This window comes from Plectropomus leopardus, chromosome 1 (assembly GCF_008729295.1).
Source record: "Plectropomus leopardus isolate mb chromosome 1, YSFRI_Pleo_2.0, whole genome shotgun sequence".
Taxonomy (NCBI): domain Eukaryota; kingdom Metazoa; phylum Chordata; class Actinopteri; order Perciformes; family Serranidae; genus Plectropomus; species Plectropomus leopardus.
Window position 1 is genome coordinate 21,295,090 of NC_056463.1, and position 17,749 is coordinate 21,312,838.

Below are 17,749 nucleotides of genomic sequence, written 5' to 3' on the forward strand. Positions count from 1 at the left end.
AGTTCCCTGGAGTTAAACTGCCTCATTGATGCTTTATGATTTAATCAATTGTTCATAGAGGGGTTGGTAAAATTGACTGTGTCACCTCTGTAGCTGCTGTTTCCAGGTTTAGAACTTGAGTAACATTTTACAAGGTTTGACTCTCAAAAAAGCATACTACAAACAACAATCAGATTACTCTGATTTAGCACAGAAATAGTGCTGGGGACTAAAAAAGGAATTTAGAGGTCAAATATTTACCATGACATCTGGCGGACATGAGGCTTGTTGTATCCACCTAACGCTGCCAGTCTGTTCTCAGAAATAAATAAAATGAGTATATTTATCAAAGCAAGTGTCATACTGCTATTTATTGAGTTCCACTGACATGGTGCAGAAAGAATCAGAGGCTCAGTTTTTGTTATGCATTCCAGTAGAATCACATTCATGCCTGATAAAGTAACAGCTCAACACAGAAACAGCAGAAAACATCATCTGGCGGCCTTTCATATACGTGCAGCATGAGTATGGATTTTTACTGTTTTAAAGCTTGTGTCACAGGTTTTCTTTCATAACATCAGAGAAAACAAAATAATTTGCATGTTCTGAGAGTCTGGAAAGAAATAAAAAGAAGTCCTCAAATCTGGAAAACAGAGGGTTTGGATGGCTTTCACAAACCAGCTTACAAACACTCTTTCATTTAGTAAAAAAAAACAAAAGAAACAAAAACATGTGGATCAGAGTTGTAAAAATGGTGCTTTTGGATTACCTATGCAAAACTGTAAGGCAGGCACCTTCTAGATGCATCTTTGCAGGTGACAAAAAGAATCACCGATGCACGAGTTGCTACAAATATGACCACATGCAACTAATAGTAACCTGCAGTCATGTGGTGCATAAATATGCATCCATAGTAAACCAGTAGGAGAAGCTACAGGCATTAAAAAGAATAAAGAAATTAAATCTGTGACTGTAGCTCCTCTCGCAGTGCATGGAGTGAAGACTGCAGGCAGGCCAACTGTCCTATAAGAAAATGATAAAATTGAACATGTGCTTACACGTTTGCCATTTTGACATCATTTTGTCACAAAAAATGTACAAAATCTGAGTGCAATAAGAACCCTTCAATAAGGCCCAGGTGATGCTCATGGCATCACCTCAACTTTTTAAAGCCTCCTGCACATACTGCATACTTAGTCTCTGATTTCCGTATAGTAATATATTCAAATCTACAGCAGAGAGAGCACAGTTTTTGTACCTGTAACTGCTTCTCCTCCTCATGATTTCAGGGTCTATTACACACAGGCACCACTTCAGCATTTCCGTCAAAACTTATCAACACAATTATATGACACAGATTTTATGAGTTTCGTTAACCCATTCCTGCTGAAGGTAACACTAAAAGTTGCCATGTTGGTACAGTTTGTTTTGTATTGTGGTTTAAATCATCTCAGTTTCTTGAGCTTACAAGAGTGCGAAATTGCACCAAAGCAGGCATTAAAGGGAGATGCATTTCTCTTTTAAAGAAATACTTCAATCTTTCTCGGTGATTATAAAATTAAAGATGTATTGTAAGGATGATACCCCCATCTCATTATCACCTGCATGTAAAATATATATATTGCATCAAGTTAAACTGCATGCTAATATTCTGCCCACTGATGCTAAAATGATTTCATTCCCCAGGTAATGAAAATCTAAATTCACAATGCTTCTGAGAAAACACTTCAAAAAAGTAAGGTAGAATAATGCATCTCTTGACAAAAGGCAACAAAAGCTACAGAGTTGCGCCTTTTTTCCTGAGAGCAAAGGGGCTCTGATCAAGGATCATTGGTCAGGTCAAAGTACTACTGTGACTTAAGAGGCAACCTGGCCTCAGATCAGCACCCCTCTTTAAGGATACACTGTGAATAGAGAATTGTAGCTGGTTCCTTGTTAATTAAACCTGTGGCCCCTTTGGTCAACAAGCCTCATATGGAAAAGAAAAGAAAAACACACAAATTATACGATAAAACATGCAACACTTTTTCTGGTTCTTTTAAAACAAGCAAAATGTACCGTAAGACAAGCAAAACCACTGGTTATTCATTCAGGAATAGTTCTTTGCATCTCCTCTCCTTTGCTACAGAGTACCTGATGCATGGTCAGTCATCATTTTTTTCACAGTTTGAACAAGAAACAATGAAGCCCAAAACTCTGTTTGACTGAATTATAATGCATTGGCTGGGAATAAGTAGTAATGCCCTTCATAACAGCTACTCACCAGTTTGTACAGAAGTCCAAATAATTTAACAACTCTTCTGAAGCACAACTGTGAAGCGAAAACTGCTGCCAATGATATAAATGATGGTGGTCTGCTGATGGTTCTTTAAAACATATTGAAAGATGTCAGACCCACAAGGAGAGAAATACACATTTCATTTAAAAAAAACTGAGCTCAGCCATGGTGGCAGTCTTAAGGTTTTTCCTATTTTACACTGTTGTGATCCTTTTTTGAGTCACAGTATGGGTGCTAAATGGTTTCACCACAAAGAGCTTCACCACAAAAAAGTATTTGAGTCAAATTTTTCATTCAAAATATTTTAACCCTAATTTGCTTGCTTTTAACTCCAGGTCTGACGGGAAGTTGGGAGCTGCAGGTACAAAACGTGGTCATCTTCAGCCAAAATATGTTGCCGATAAAAAAGAAACCCTGCCTACAAAGAGGCATGAAAAACAAGTGAGTGGGCGACAAAAAACAGAGAGGTATAAGATGCACGGCATGCAGTTGTGATGAGTATTTGTTGTTGTCGCTTTAAGAGAGGTCTCTCAATCCAGTGCCTCTCTCTTTTATCTCCTCCTGCTGAACCGTGTTTACTTCTGCTCCTCGATTTCTCGTTTGACCTCCGCTACATAATGGTGATCCTTCCCATGAGCCACCTCCATGATGGCAACCGCCTGTAGACAGGGAAGAAAGTATGGATTTTAAAATCATCTTAGGACAACACATGCGTATACTTTTCCATGCATAAATATGTGAACTTACCTTCTTTAGAGCTCTGACTCCTTGTTTCTTCTTCTCCAGCCCCAAATAAAGACGTCCCAGTTTCAGATACATAGACGCCACGTTCAGAGAGTAGGCTGGGTAGTGAACACTGTGGAGAATGTAATTTCTACATTAAGCTAAGCAGTGAATATGAGAGGAAACAAGATCTCGTCTATAATTAATGTTACAGTGGGTTTTGTTGTAATGCTACAAAAGCTAAAACATATCAAGCTGGGAGAGTACAACAAAATAGGAATACAAATACACAATATGCTGATTGTACCACAGAGGAAACATATGTTCACTGTGAGTGAACTAAAGGAACATAATGTATTATGTTGTCTATGTATTACAGGTGTGACCAAGAACATTTCATAGGACAAGGAGGCATAAATCAATTAATGATATTATTTTGAGCTGCAAATTACAGTTAAAGCAAATGATTAAAAAACAAAGATAGGAAATTAAAATCCTCATTTGTACAAGAACTTTGTCTTGACAAACTCTGGTCTGGAGAAAATCTCATTACAAAACTGTTGACTTTTTCTACAGAGCTTTATAATCTGCCTCCGGCCTCTGATTGTCTGACAGAAGTGCTGCTGATAGACTTCTCTCACAATGGCTCTATTGTAACTGCATTACTGCCCCCCTGCAGATCCCTCACTGATCAATTTACCTGTATGGTTGAATGATCTTCTCTCCATAGCTCATGGCTCCGTCCCAGTCCTGCATGTAGAGACAGACACCCATGGCCTGATACATCATGTGCAGCATGTACACGTTGGTGTCTGCAAATATAGCTCCCATCTTCTCCTGGCTGAGCTCACACATCTCCAGCAGCTCACTGGGAGGTGCCAGAGAGTCAAGGAGTAATGACACAAACAAGGTGGAGAAAGATTAAGAGGATGGAAAGTAAAAGGCTGTCCTTGATAAAGACAGAACAAATACTGACAGACTGAGAAGGAAATACTTTGTACCTAAGAGAGTGAAAAAGAAATGTGGTAGGAAAAGAAATACAGCTATAAACAGAGGAAAAGGATATTCTTGTAGTGTTTGGCTCTCCTGAACTCCTCAATGACATTCTTGGCGTAACGGACCATGGATCGGATTTCCTCTGGCTCCGGTGGAGAACTCAGCTTTCTGATCTCCATTTTCGCTTTGTCCTAGAAAGAGGTGCATTGGTATGAAACAGGAAACACACAGCAACACACCACAAATTCAGTGAAACATTGGTTTCAACAGTTCAACATTTGTTGGCACAGTGAGGACATGAATGAGACAAGAACCTGCAGTATTCCTCCAACAGACAGCAGAGACAGATGCATGTGAGACAGTTTCTAATTAATTCCTCGCATCAACAATTTTGAAAGGTTACCTGCGCTCTATATATTGAAATAGAAAATGCATTTCCTGCGGAGCATGCCTGTGGATGCTTAAAGCTGAAATCAGTTTATAACCATGGCTCAAAATGTAGAAATATATAGCTGAAAATGCAGAAATATATTACAAATAGCCAGAAATATCTAAAAAAACAGGCATAAATGAAAGATGAACTGCTTTAAAATGAAGAAGCTGTGAGTTGAACTGGAAGAGTGTTAAAGGAAGAAGTTGACGTAAACTGAATGTTTAAAATGAGGCATAAAATGTATAAAAACTGAGAGGCATAAATGTCCTTCGAGAGTGTAACATTTCGACATTTGAATGATTTCTGTAGCTGAAAGTATGCAGAAGTTGCAGTTGACAAAAAAAGGACAGGAGAAGTACTACTAGTATTAATAATAGTTGTCATGTAAGTAAAGGAAATAGCAGTACATCTATCACCACAAGGAGTAGTATTAGTATAAGAAGCAGTTATAGCAGTAGCAGTAGTGATTGCAATAGTAGTAGTAGAAGTAGGTGTATTAATAGTAGTAATTGTTCCAGTACATAACAACTAGTATTAGCAGTAATAATAGTAGTAACAGTGGTCGTAGTAGTCGTAGTAGTAGTAGTAATCGCAGTAACAGGAGTAGAATTAGTGTTTGTAGAACTAATCTAGTACTAATAGTAGTAGCAGTAATTGTAGTAGAAGTATATTTAAACAAAATTATTTCATATATATAAACTTACAAAATCTTAAATTCTTACAAACAACTTTGCTGAAACAGATTCCCGTTTATTTTTAAAAAATGACTACGTATTCAAAGAATCAAAGTTATTAACATAGACTAGATAGTGAATGAAATCTAGTTTGGCTTATCTCATGGCAAAGCAAAAATTTTACAAACATAAACTGGAAAACACACAAAGGTATGCATCTTGATAGAATATAAACTTGCTTTGCAGTTGAGGTACAAACAGATTTTCACCTTATTCACTCAAGCACACAAATCAGGAGGGAGAAGTTCGAAAACATCAATAGTAACTACAGAGCTTAACCTAACTGCCTGTCACTATTCTGAAGCTGGTGTGTCCGTGCACTCCCCGACATTCACACCACTCATCCGGGAGCATGCAGAGGGGCTTTTGTACAGATTAAAGGGACATAATGAGGGAACAGTACCTTAGACTTGGTGGTGCACTCAGTGCACTGGCATGTGAAGAAGTAGGAATCTAACAACCTCTCTCTCCTGTCCTCTGTTGGATAGAGCAGGTCTATGTAGCTGTTAAAGATCTACGGAGAGAAAAAGTGATAGATAAAGAGCGATGAGAAGAAAATCATGCATCTACCAATATGAAGACTGTAATAAGCTTCTGTATTTCTTCATGATTACATATGGTCTCAAAAATGGTTATCGGAGAGAAGCGTCTTTGTTGCTATATGAGTCCAATTTTCACTCACCTCGTCTCCAGGGTTTATCTCTTGAACAGCTCTGACCTCGGCCACTGTGCCTTTATAGGTCACTATGACATTAGGACTACAGCTGTGATTCATCAGTGCTACACTAGAAGGAGAAGAAGCAAAGACAGTGAAAAAAATGACTGTGAAATCAGAGAATTGAAATAAAAGCATTACATTAAACAGCTTTATGATGTTGGGATTACATTAATTAATTCATATCTATTATCCTCTTTTAAAGGTCTACTTTTCGTATTATCATTTTATTGAATTTTAACATTTTTTTCCATTAGTTCTGATTCACATATCTTCCTATCTGGTTTATTCTTCATCTTAATCATTATTTTATATGTTTTTGTTTTTATTTTTAATGGATTTGATTTGCTTTAATCGTCAGTTGGCGGCTTTGCTCCACACTGTGGAATGAAATGTGCTATACAAATAAACTTTTGCTTGCTTGCTTGCTTACATGATGGATTATGTATGTCCTACACTGAATGTAAACTGAAATGATAACTTCTCTGTTGTATGCCTCCACCAACCAGTTGCAGTTTACAACCATGTCTGTTCAGACTCATATAATATATATATGCAGTGAAGACTGTGACTGTATTTAATAAAAGATATGCATGCATTCACAAGCATGGGACAGACAACCCCAAACTATAATGCCTCCTGCCATGGCTGTTGATGGTACAGAGGCATAAAAAAGTGAGAAAAACTAAAACAATTAGGTCAATCAGAAGCTGCTTAGCTTTACAGAGACTGAAACTGAAAAACAATGAGAGCAGTAAAGGGAGGGTACTGAGTCCACATCCAAGGAGCCAGAAAGAGGGGAAAGGGAGGAACTGCAAGAAATGATGACCTCACTATATCTGTAACATGATGGCATGTACCGTCCTTTCGTTCTTCATCAGTAGAGTGAAATACGCTGATAAATAGACGGGCTGTTGAACAATGATGACGTGTTGATGTGGACTACTTACTCAGGAAAAACAGCTGATCCCAGATGGGAGAGCTCCTCATCCTCTATGGTGAAACCATTACAGTTAACCTGAAGACACAGAGAGAGGAGGAGAGACAGACGGGAAGACACAAACAAGCAGGTGGAGACAGAAAACAGCAGGGTGAGTAATATGATGATACAACTTACATCAGCCTCTACTCACATGTGCTGTAACCCCCCCCCCCGCTGAGGAAGGGATATCCGGTAGTAGGGATGAAATGTAACTGTGATATATGAAGCCAAAGAGGCTGTTGGTGCAGCTTGGACAGAAGCAGCACTGACGGACCGATCAAATTAAAGATCCAACCGCTGTAGAGTTAAACTGATAGGATCCATCTCCTGGCATCACCTCAACATGTGCTTCTGCGTGTATTTTCTAAAGTGAAGGCTGATTTAAGAGGAGGGAGATAAAATGATGTGTGAACACAAGCATTAAGCATGTGTGAGTATTTAAACGCACTGTATTTGCACACTGTGTGTCTACATCTTATGTGTATGTTGGAATCCAGCAAGTTCATCCACAGACCAAGAGAGGTCAACACCTGTCCATGGGTCAGCAAAAACCTCTGATGCTCTCCTAACCAATCACACGTCAGTAACGAAACACACCCAACCCAAATCCTGGATCCTTCAAGGAACTGAAAGCTTGTTCAAAGGTCGACTCCATCCGTGTTCTTTTCTGGGTTTATCAAATGGCAACGCCCAACACCCGACAGTAAAGACACACTGACGTTTAATATAATAATGCATTTATACTGTATACTTCAACTAATATTAACTGTGTAAAAGCCAATTAGTCTTCCAAATGTTTTTTGGTCGCTAACTACTTCTGCATAAAATATCAAAATGTTCAGCTCTTTACAGACATTTCTGCTTACATTCAACTTTTTTCGACCTTCTCCTTTTTAAATGATTTAGTTTTGTAGTGTTGTGGTGTTTTCCAGTTTTACCTGTGCAAATAGCTCAGTGAGGGCCTGTTTGTCAGGAAGGTCACTGATGTGTCTGGAGTAGAAGTGGTGCAGCGCTGCTATGTCTGCCTGGTTCATTTCATCCTTCTCGCTGTCCATCTTATCTAAATCTGTAAAAGGTAATGAAAGACGGACAGAGAAGAATAAGAAAATAAAGAGAGACAGCTGCCTTATTGGATCATTAGCTGGATCTAAAACTTTAAGTATACTTAAAAGCGATGGTTCAACCCCAAATTAAATATGTATATGTTTTTCCTCTCACCTGTAGTGCTTTCAATAAATCTACATAGTTTTGGTGTGAGTTGTGGAGTGTTGGCGATATCAGCCGCAAAGATGTCTGCCTTTTCTTGCATATAAGCTCAAAACACCAAATAAATACATTTGAAAAACTCAACAGCAAAGTCTCTTTCCAAAAATCATGGCGCAGTTACTTAAAATAATCCAGAGACTTTGTTGAGAACAGATTAATGTAGGAACTACCTACTTTGGACCAAACCACACCCACCAGTGGCAGTAGGAAGTGTGCATCTACTCATGGGGGGTCATTCTCCTGAGAGCACAAGATGTAAACATTAATGGTGTCCTCCTCATCTGAGCTGTAACATTAGCTAGCTCAGTGAACCAGCAGTAGATGCATGCTTCCCTCTGCACAGTGATACAGTTGGCAGGTTTAGTTGGTAAGAAAGAAACTATTTCTTACATGAAACTGCTCACAACAAGGTCTGTGGATTATCTTCAATAACTGGGTCATGTTTCTGTATAGAGACATCACTGCTGAGTTCAACAAATTAATTTTTTTGGCACTTTGAGCACCACAAGCCGAGTGTCATCTAGTTTAATTATGTTGGAGAGAAAGAAGACATCTCTACAGCCGATATCTCCAACACTCTGCAACTCATACCAAAACAATCTAGACTGCTAAATAGTACTACAGATAAGAGAAAAATGTGTATTGTGTTTTGGAGACAGTGCTTCCAACAGTGACACACGGGTATTTGATTAAGACAAGAGACTAAAAAAAAAAAGTTTAATATTATGTGGTTATTGCTCCATAGAGGAACCACTGTGCCTTGGTGGGTATAGAATGTCCGACTGCTTTAAGCCATGTGTCATTGTCAGTCTCACACACACACGCACACGCACACACGCACACACACACACACACACACACACACACACACACACACACACACACACACACACACACACACACACACACACACACACACACACACACACACACACACACAGTCTGGTGGTAGCCGGCAGCAGCTGGCCAATGATTTGCTTTGTGTGCATGACAGACAGGTGTGAAGGTTAATTCTGTGACAATCCTCTGATGACACATCTGAGCCCGCGACAACACTGCAGACTAAATGATAATACCAAATGGAGCAGAGAAAACAGTTTGTGGGCACTTGAAACAGTCGTGTTTTGTGTGTTGGACAAATACTTTTATCAACTTCGTGTATGATGATGCCGTGAATCTTAATTTCCTCTCTTGCACTTACAAGACTACTGACATAAAGTATTTAGAGTACATATGTTAACATGTTAAAGCTTCTCAATACAACTACACTGTATCAGAGAAGAAGGTTTAGTGCCTTGCCCAGGGGCACAGTGGCAATGGTTTTTTAAAGGAGGGTAGAGAACATGAAATTACAGCACCCAGAATCCTGGGATTTAACTCCCAGAGCTCTGCAGATTTTCAGTGAATAAAAGGAGACAGAACCAGGACTGGAGGCTAAAGCAGAGGCTATTAATAGATACACAGCTACAACTGTAGAGACACAGAAAAATCACACACCATGTAACTAAAAGTGAACCGAAATGTAACTAAACACACACGCTCATGGATTTACACACACACAATGCATACAGAGACACACACAGAGACACACACAGAGACACACACAGAGACATCTACTTACGGGATTCAAACTCTCTGAGCAGCAGCAGCCTTTCTGAAGGAGTGCGCTCTGTTGTGACTCTCTGCAACATGAGTCAAAAGAAAGCATAATCGTAAAAATACAAAATAACCTTATTTTCCTTTCTCCATGTTTGCTTTATCATAGCAAATGGTTTTGCTAAAGACTTTATGGGCCAATTAAGACACAATAACAACACAGCAGCTGCTGAGCACAAATGGCCTCAGGAACTGTGGTGTTCGATGGCAGCAACACTAAAGTTTAAACACAGAGGTAAAATAACAACCCAACAAGGCTATGTCCACATTTTAAGAGTAGTGTAACTCAAATATGTTAACAGTGAACAAAGCTGATGTCACCTTTCTGAACTGCAATACTTGAACACACATGACAGCCGTGATGCTCCTATGAAACAACTCATGCAAAAGTATACAAATGAAGCTGAGATTAGGGAAGTCACCCCACTGCTACTTTTAATCTTCTTTAAAGTTTGTTTTAACCCTCTGAAACCTGGAATGACATAAATATTTCTATACCTTTGTAACCTGAGCAGATTTACATTTCTTTAGATAAAATGAAAAAGTTGGCAACTTGGCCAGAAATGTCCCACAAATAACCTAAGAGAGAGAGAGAGAGAGAGGGAAACAGCCCCTAAAGATGTCCACTGTGAAAAAGATATATGTTGTGGTCGTGGATAGTTGTAGTTCTATTTATTTCATATAAGATCTTAGATTGTAGATAGCTTTACACACTTTTAACACACATTTACAGTTCTTGCTCTCACCTTTGTTCTGCTTTTGTTTTCAGTGCTGTAAGCATTACTACCCAAAGATTAACAGCTCAAGATGTGCTTTCTTACATTTCTATGCATCTCATGTCTTCACAGCACTGATTATTAACTTGCTTTTTTGCTTGTGGTTCCTGTTAAACGCCCCTGTATCAATGTTGCTACCAATAATAAAAAATACTCTCTGAATTTTAAAACACGTCTTCCCCTCTTTCTTATTACTTTACCTGCTTCATAATGATTCGAGCCACCAGCCTGACAGTCTCTGATGGACACCAGTTTTCCCCATAGGCGCACATAGCTACACACTCTGGCTTATGCATCGGCCAATCGCCTCTCTGCACAAACACACACAGAAGAAGAAGACAGAAATAACAGTTAGTAACGTTCCATTATTACAAAAAGTAATCCCATTCAACAGATGAAAAACATGAGAAACAAAAAGCAATTATGTGTGAGAAAAGAGAGAATTAAATTAACACAATGGATGATTTTATTGCCATAAAACAAATCATCCATAACTTATTAGTCGAGGCAGTTGTAGCCCAGTGTGTCGCTCTGTTTCTCTCTCTCTTACACAAAAGAAAACTCCTCAGTGTGTTTTGTGCCATGAAACTAAAAGTAGACAGAGGCAGAGGGAGGACAGACCGAATCGTCATAGCAACAGCAGCGTGACCATGAGCTCTCGCTGTCTCTTGCTGTCTGCATGGAGCTCTGCTGGAGCGGTTCTCAATGTGTGGTCCAAGGTCCAAAGTGAGAAATAAGTTTTTCTTTTGATTGACTCTACGTTGGTACCAGTGATGCTGAATGTTCATTCTTTGGTACCACGTGTGTGACTTTGAGTCCATTGTGTACATCTATACAAGAAATTATTAAATTTCTGTCAGCAACAAAGAAATGACTTTGTCTCTGCCTTTTTCTTGTTTCTCTTCATCCTTCTATTTGGCAACTAACAGCAGAAATAAAACCAAAACAAATTAAGAGATATTTGTAGGACCACTTTTCTTAATTTAAAAATATCTATTTGCACCTGGATGAGAATAGTCACATGGCAGTTATTCGGCTATTTACACCCATCCATACGACACGTTTTTATTGATCTCACTGCGTGCTGTTATCGGCTCGTACTTATCACGTTAACGCTTCGAAGTCAGAAGTGTTTAGGGTTAGGGCAAAGAGGACTCGGTTAGAGCTAGTACTAGCCAACCTTGTGTATTCTCTGAGATTAAAGTGGTAATTTATGAGAAAAAACTCACAATTGTACTGCCAGAAAGTCAAGTGACACAGTACAAAGAGCAACACAGTCCAAAGATTTATTAAGATCTGGTGGAAGTACAGGACTTTCACACAGAAGACTCGACTCAACATTTGGCTTGTTACAGTATTTTCAGACTTAGCTGATTTACCATTTTCATTTTTTTGGGATGTATAAAGCTGCTGAACGCACACTATGCACATACATTTTAGCAGAATAGCTGATTAGCACCTTCCACAAAGATGCAAAAGGAAAAAGAGACATTCTTACCTGACAGTCAATGTTGCAGTAGTACGCCTGCTTACATTTGCCACACTTAAAAAGGTCTTCTCTCCTGTAATGACATAAAAACACAAAGTGTTACTCCACAAAAGCTGTGAAATAACTGTGCACCTTCATCTGCGGGACATCTTTTAATGACACAAATTACAGTTGGTGCATGTGGGGTTAAATTAAACCTTTATACTGACATAGATCTTACCCCATGAGACTTGATACGTTCGCTGTTAAAGGTATACAATGCCGGGATTATTGGGTATTGCTTGTAAACACACTCTTCGGCGACGGCAAAAGCCAACCACAGATTCACTCTCATTTTTTTGGCCGCTTGATGTTCTACCTCACTACATTTGTGTGTTTTTGGCACTGTGTCCATGATTTTTGTAGCTTTCTCTTGGATGCGTGCTGCTTACAGGCTTACAGGTTGGCACCTGGTCACTACTTTTTTTTAATTAAGTTTTGACCTCCCCTGCAAGCTGTCCCCAGAAACATCCCAAGCACAGCAAATTAAGAAGAAAACGCAAAAATACAGGCAGAGGGAAGAGTCTCTGCATTTAAATACATCGCCACACACGTGTAATGGGTCATAAGTGATGACTGAGAGCGATTACTTCTGAATATGTCTATACATTGTTTTTTTAAGGAAAATCCTTTAATAGTAAACCTTTTAACTGATGGTGAATGAGACAGTCCTGCATGTTTGTTTTAGTCCTATTACAAAAGGTGAGATGCACAGATGCACAACACATAAACTGTTGGCTCCACCAACAGAATCAGTTACAAAAACTTAATTATTTATAGGCGCTCCATTAACAGTACAATTAGACTTTTTAATGTAACTCACAGACATTTCAACAGACATTTCCAGTCTATTTTTACACAAGTAATTAAAGATAAAGCGTCATAAAGCATCTCTGACTATATGTGCAAATTTACACACACCTCCACCCCCCAGTGCACACATGCACCCCTGGCCTTCTCATTCATTGCTTGGCTCCTCCTCTCTTGGGACACATGGACAACTAAATTTAGCACCCTAACCTTTTACTGCTCTACAAACCTCGATGGCAGCTTGAGTGGGACACATGAGTGACTGAGAGTGTGAATGTTCATTTAACTCTACAAAGTCTACTAAGAGTGTCATCAGGTCTCAACAGGACAAGCAGTTAAGAGGGCTGAACCTTGAATGTGCAGTTTAATCTTTCTTCATGTTTTTGACACAGTTTGCCTACACACACCTACACATGTGAATACTCTATGAATGGTGTAGGCTGCAATTTCTAACCACTCCACATCCTACACTATTACTGGAGCAGGAAACTACAATGGGGTGGGAATCACCAAAGGCCCAAAGATATGATATTTATACAATACACTGGTACTTCATTGCGATTTTCGTGATATGCTGAGTACTGTGATAACATATATTGCAATCTATGACCCTTATATACAACTATAAATGAAGAAGTGGTCAACATTTGTTTTATTTAATAAGATAACATTTTGCACTTCAATCATTTTTTTTACAGCAAAATATAGCTAGTGAACTGAAAAAGCAATTGATTATATTGTTCTAGTGGGCTAACAAAAGTTTAATTTGTATTTGCCACATTATTAAGTTATACAATAAATTTGAAATAAAAAAAAGATACTTGGCATCAACGTGTCGATAAAAATATCCTCACACTATGCTGTGCAAACTATCAACACATGACTTAAATTCATGCTCACCAAACCTAAAAATAACAAAAAAACACCACACTTTAATATCACAAAGTGAAGGTTTTTTTTAAACTGCTTGGCTTTTAGGTACATAAAAGCATGTTTGGGATACGTAGGGATAAACAGAGGCTGCTGTTTGAGGAGCAGAGCACCCTCATTTGTAATGGTGCAGGCAGAAATGTCACACAATGAAATGAGAAAAAAGGCTGAAAATCAATGAAGTGCTCCTTTAAGTGATCATACTACCTCTGGTAGCCAATTTAAGACTATGTGCTGGCATATTAACCCTTTGAAACCTGAGCAAACTGGTTCAATTTCTTCCAAAAAAAGATGTAAAGAAGGCAAATTTGTAAAAAGTTACAAGAAAATTACCTGGAAATAAGCAAAAAAAGAAAAAAGAAAAAAGAAAAAAGAAAGAAAAGTAACAAAGAAGAAAATGAAAAACTGCTTTTGGTGTAATATTCTTGTCACCTTTATCTATTTTCTTGAATTTTGTGGGACATGCCAAGTTGGTCATTACCCCCCTCCCCCCCCCCCCCCCATGTGTATTCAAAGAAATCAAAACAGTTTGCTCGTGTTTCAAAGTATTGAACAGATGGCGAAAGGTGTTTGAACGCAACACATGAAAACTGATGTTGATCCAGGTTTCACGGGACTCATTAAGACTACAGTAAATATTTTACATGTTGGCTTTAAAACTACCACTGAGGATGTTGCAGGTGAATAATGGCATCTATTTCAGTGTCTCCTGCACTCTGCAGTGCTACAAACAAATGCTGCAGTGTCAGTCAGGTGAGCTGCCACACCGCACTGACCCATTTAAGTCTGCACGAGCTCGGTAGGTGTCCAGAGGTTCACGAGCTAACCTAGCTAGGTAAGCAGGTTAGCCAGCGCTCAACTGGACACATCGCTCACTCTGTTTCTGTTCTATGAAGGGCTAAAAAAATAAACACCAGCCTGGGGTTAATGTCTCAGAAGTCTTTTATGAGCTTTTTTTCAGAGGTGAGATGTTACCTGGTGAAGCAGTGCTCACAGTGCGCTCCCCTCTCATTCACTGTCAACACGTACGAGTAGGCAGGGCACGCGAACACCAGCTCCCCCACCGCGAAGTGCCTCACCGCCCGCAGGCCTCTGCCCTGGCCCGGGCTCAGGAACCGCTCCGTCCCCTCTATACCTTCGTTCTTCATGGTTTGGTCTGTTCACGGTTCTTCCGTCAGATACCACCGACAAACACCACCGCCACCTGAGTGTGCTGACAGCTCTGATCTGCTGCCTGAGCCCCGTCTTCTTCCCCGGTCCCCTGTGAGTGTCCGGTACGGCTCTCATCGCCCCCTGCTGGAGAGGCGACAACACGGCGGGCTGTATGACGAGGTTGTTGTACGCGGTGAAATGTAAGAAGTTGATTTTACTTTAAAAAAAATCTAGGAAACTGATTGCTTTCAAAAAAAAAATGCAGTAAATAGAATTATTAATCTTAATTTATGCTTACTCTATATCTATTTAGTTATATTTACTTAATTTTGTAAAGATGTTACGAATTAGAAAACACATAATTAACCCTTTAAAACTTGAGCTTCCTTTCCTTCAAAAACATGGAATTTAAGCAAAGAAATGACCCAAAAATTCGCAAGAAATTAGTGAAAAGTAAAACAAATTACCTGAGAATAAGTAAAAGAAAAGAAAAAATAAATAAATGAAAATAAAAATAAATTTAAAAAAGATTAAAAAAAAAAAAAAAAAAAAAAGGACATGACCTGGGGATAGGGCATAAAAATATAATAATTCTGTAACCTAATTTCAAATATGTAACTATGGTAATTATAAATATAATTTTCCCCTCACTTTTCCCCTTTTCCCCAGACACTTCTAATTTTCTAAATCTAATTATTTGTGCATCTCACTATAGATCTGTATTCTGCCACCTGCATACTTGTCGGCCATATTTGTAACAACATGGTAAGAAAACTGAACTCGCAGATAACCAAACTTCATCATTGACAAAATTCTCTTTGTCATGATCAAGTTAAATCAGACTAACTGAATTTACAGAGGCTACTAACACTCAGAAAGAATGAAGTAATTTAAAATTACCCGGCTGCAACTTTAAAGATATAAACACTAATTCATTAATTATAATACAATTATATTATTCTGAAATGGGGAATTCTATAGAATGAGTACTTTAACTTTTGGCACTTTAAGATTATTTTACTCAAGTTTATTTATTACATAGTATTTTCACACTGCTGTATTGCCGCTTTTACTGAAGTAATAGATCTGAGTCTTACTTCACCACTGACCGATGGACTCTGTGGCAAACATACTCTGTCCTGATGTGTCTGCTCTGCTAATCATTCTAAATCATTATATAAATCATTATATAATTGATCTCGGAAGTACAAGTACAAAATGATTCAGGACAGAACCATGACTGTGTTCTCCGGTTGTTACAAAATACAATTTCGAAATTATTTTTGTCCCAGCTGCCTCAAGTGTTAGTCCATATAATGCACATTGCATTATAAATGTGTCACTACATTGACCTTATTGCTTTTGCCCCAATAACCTGCCTCTGCCAGAGGAAACACTAACCATCTGCATTGTTTGGGAATTTGAGGCTTAGCAGGCACTTGGATATGTTTTATAGGACATTTGGACAATAAATTATGTGCTTATTAGGACCACAATATTGCCAGGTAATAATTCATTAAATGTCCTCTACTTTGTTGTTGCAACTGCAAAACTGACTTGAAGCCCTCTACACTATTGTGCAATAATATTTCAGCTGTACAATACTTAATTGTTACCTATCCTGCACTTACATTTATATTTCACACACTCATAATAGGTACATTTATGTACTTTTTATGCACATATTTGTAAAAGTGTCATATTTCTTATACAACATATCTTTCTTAATCTTGTTTAAATGTTTTTTTCTAAAACTTTTCTCATAGTGCTATATCTATGTATACATTATATTATATATTGTAGATTAATGCTTTTTTTTCTAGCACATTTCTTATTTCTGACTCTATTTTCTTATAATTTCTCTATGCCTATATAAGAGAAACTTTAACATCTCCAATAAAGTATGAATCCAATCAATAAAGTATGAATCTAGATGAATCTAAATCTGAATAATGTCTGCCACAATTTATATTCTTCTTAAGATTTAAACCAGAGTGACAACATTTGGCTGATGAATGAAAAGAGCTCCCTCTTCAAATAACATTTTTTTCTTTTATCTTCTTTTATTTACTTATTTTTTATTATTTAAAAAAATCCTGGACAAGAGCGATGTCTGTACTAGTTATGTAAACGCATTAATTATATTCATGCTGCGTTTGTATATTTATCAGTAATGTATATGTTTGTGTATATCTGCTAACAATTTGTGCAAACTGACTCCTCTCAATAAAATGCTTCAAACCACTAAAGTTTCAGATTACATGTAAAACACAATGTAGTGTTTTACATGTACTCTAAAACATCAGTAGTGTTTTTTGCGGTCTGGCATCACAGCTGCATAACTATAAAAACTGCAACATACAGACAGAAATATCATTATAAATATCAAATATCATTATACTCTGGGTGCGTTTGCATGTGATGCTTTTGCTCGCGCCAATGACCACTGAAGCGGACCAAAATATTTGACACCGTTTAGTTTATATATATAAATGCATTTATTTAAGTTAATCATTTCTCCTCATTCAAAGTTGAATTTCTGCAGTATCTATAAAACAGGGGACAGTTAGAAGCGCTGTACAGTCTGACAACAAAACTAGGAACCGCGGCAGAGTACACTGTGTATATATGTACATACTGTACACACACTGATGTAGGTATATACAAAAATATACACTTTTACATGTGTGACCCCTCTTGCCATATAACCCACCACTGTCGTCCAATGACGCCACACTCCTCTCAGAAAGCACACCATCACCCTAATAGTTCATTCATGACCATTTCACCT

General features: G+C 38.2%; 1 protein-coding gene across 1 annotated transcript; it reads right to left on the minus strand.

Moving 5' to 3' along the window:
* Positions 1-340: 340 nt before the first annotated feature.
* smyd2a (SET and MYND domain containing 2a) lies at positions 341-15,050 on the minus strand. The gene is made up of 12 exons (XM_042497249.1): positions 14,782-15,050; positions 12,037-12,100; positions 10,739-10,849; positions 9,728-9,788; positions 7,779-7,906; positions 6,809-6,876; positions 5,826-5,928; positions 5,547-5,657; positions 4,047-4,167; positions 3,681-3,855; positions 3,005-3,113; positions 341-2,916 (listed from the first exon to the last, which is right to left on the minus strand). Exons 1-12 carry the CDS (start codon positions 14,952-14,954, stop codon positions 2,833-2,835), a joined length of 1,308 nt encoding a protein of 435 aa, XP_042353183.1. The 5' UTR covers positions 14,955-15,050; the 3' UTR covers positions 341-2,832.
* Between the last annotated feature and the right edge of the window lie 2,699 nt (positions 15,051-17,749).

What these genes read in the sequence shown, in the direction of transcription:
- smyd2a (XM_042497249.1), bottom strand. Translation starts at nt 14,954, where the DNA reads ATGAAGAACGAAGGTATAGAGGGGACGGAGCGGTTCCTGAGCCCGGGC. An exon ending in TGTGAGCACTGCTTCACCAG is followed by an intron (nt 12,101 to 14,781) that starts GTAACATCTCAC and finishes ATGTCATTACAG; the next exon opens with GAGAGAAGACCTTTTTAAGT. An exon ending in AGTGCACCACCAAGTCTAAG is followed by an intron (nt 4,168 to 5,546) that starts GTACTGTTCCCT and finishes ACCTCTTTCTAG; the next exon opens with GACAAAGCGAAAATGGAGAT.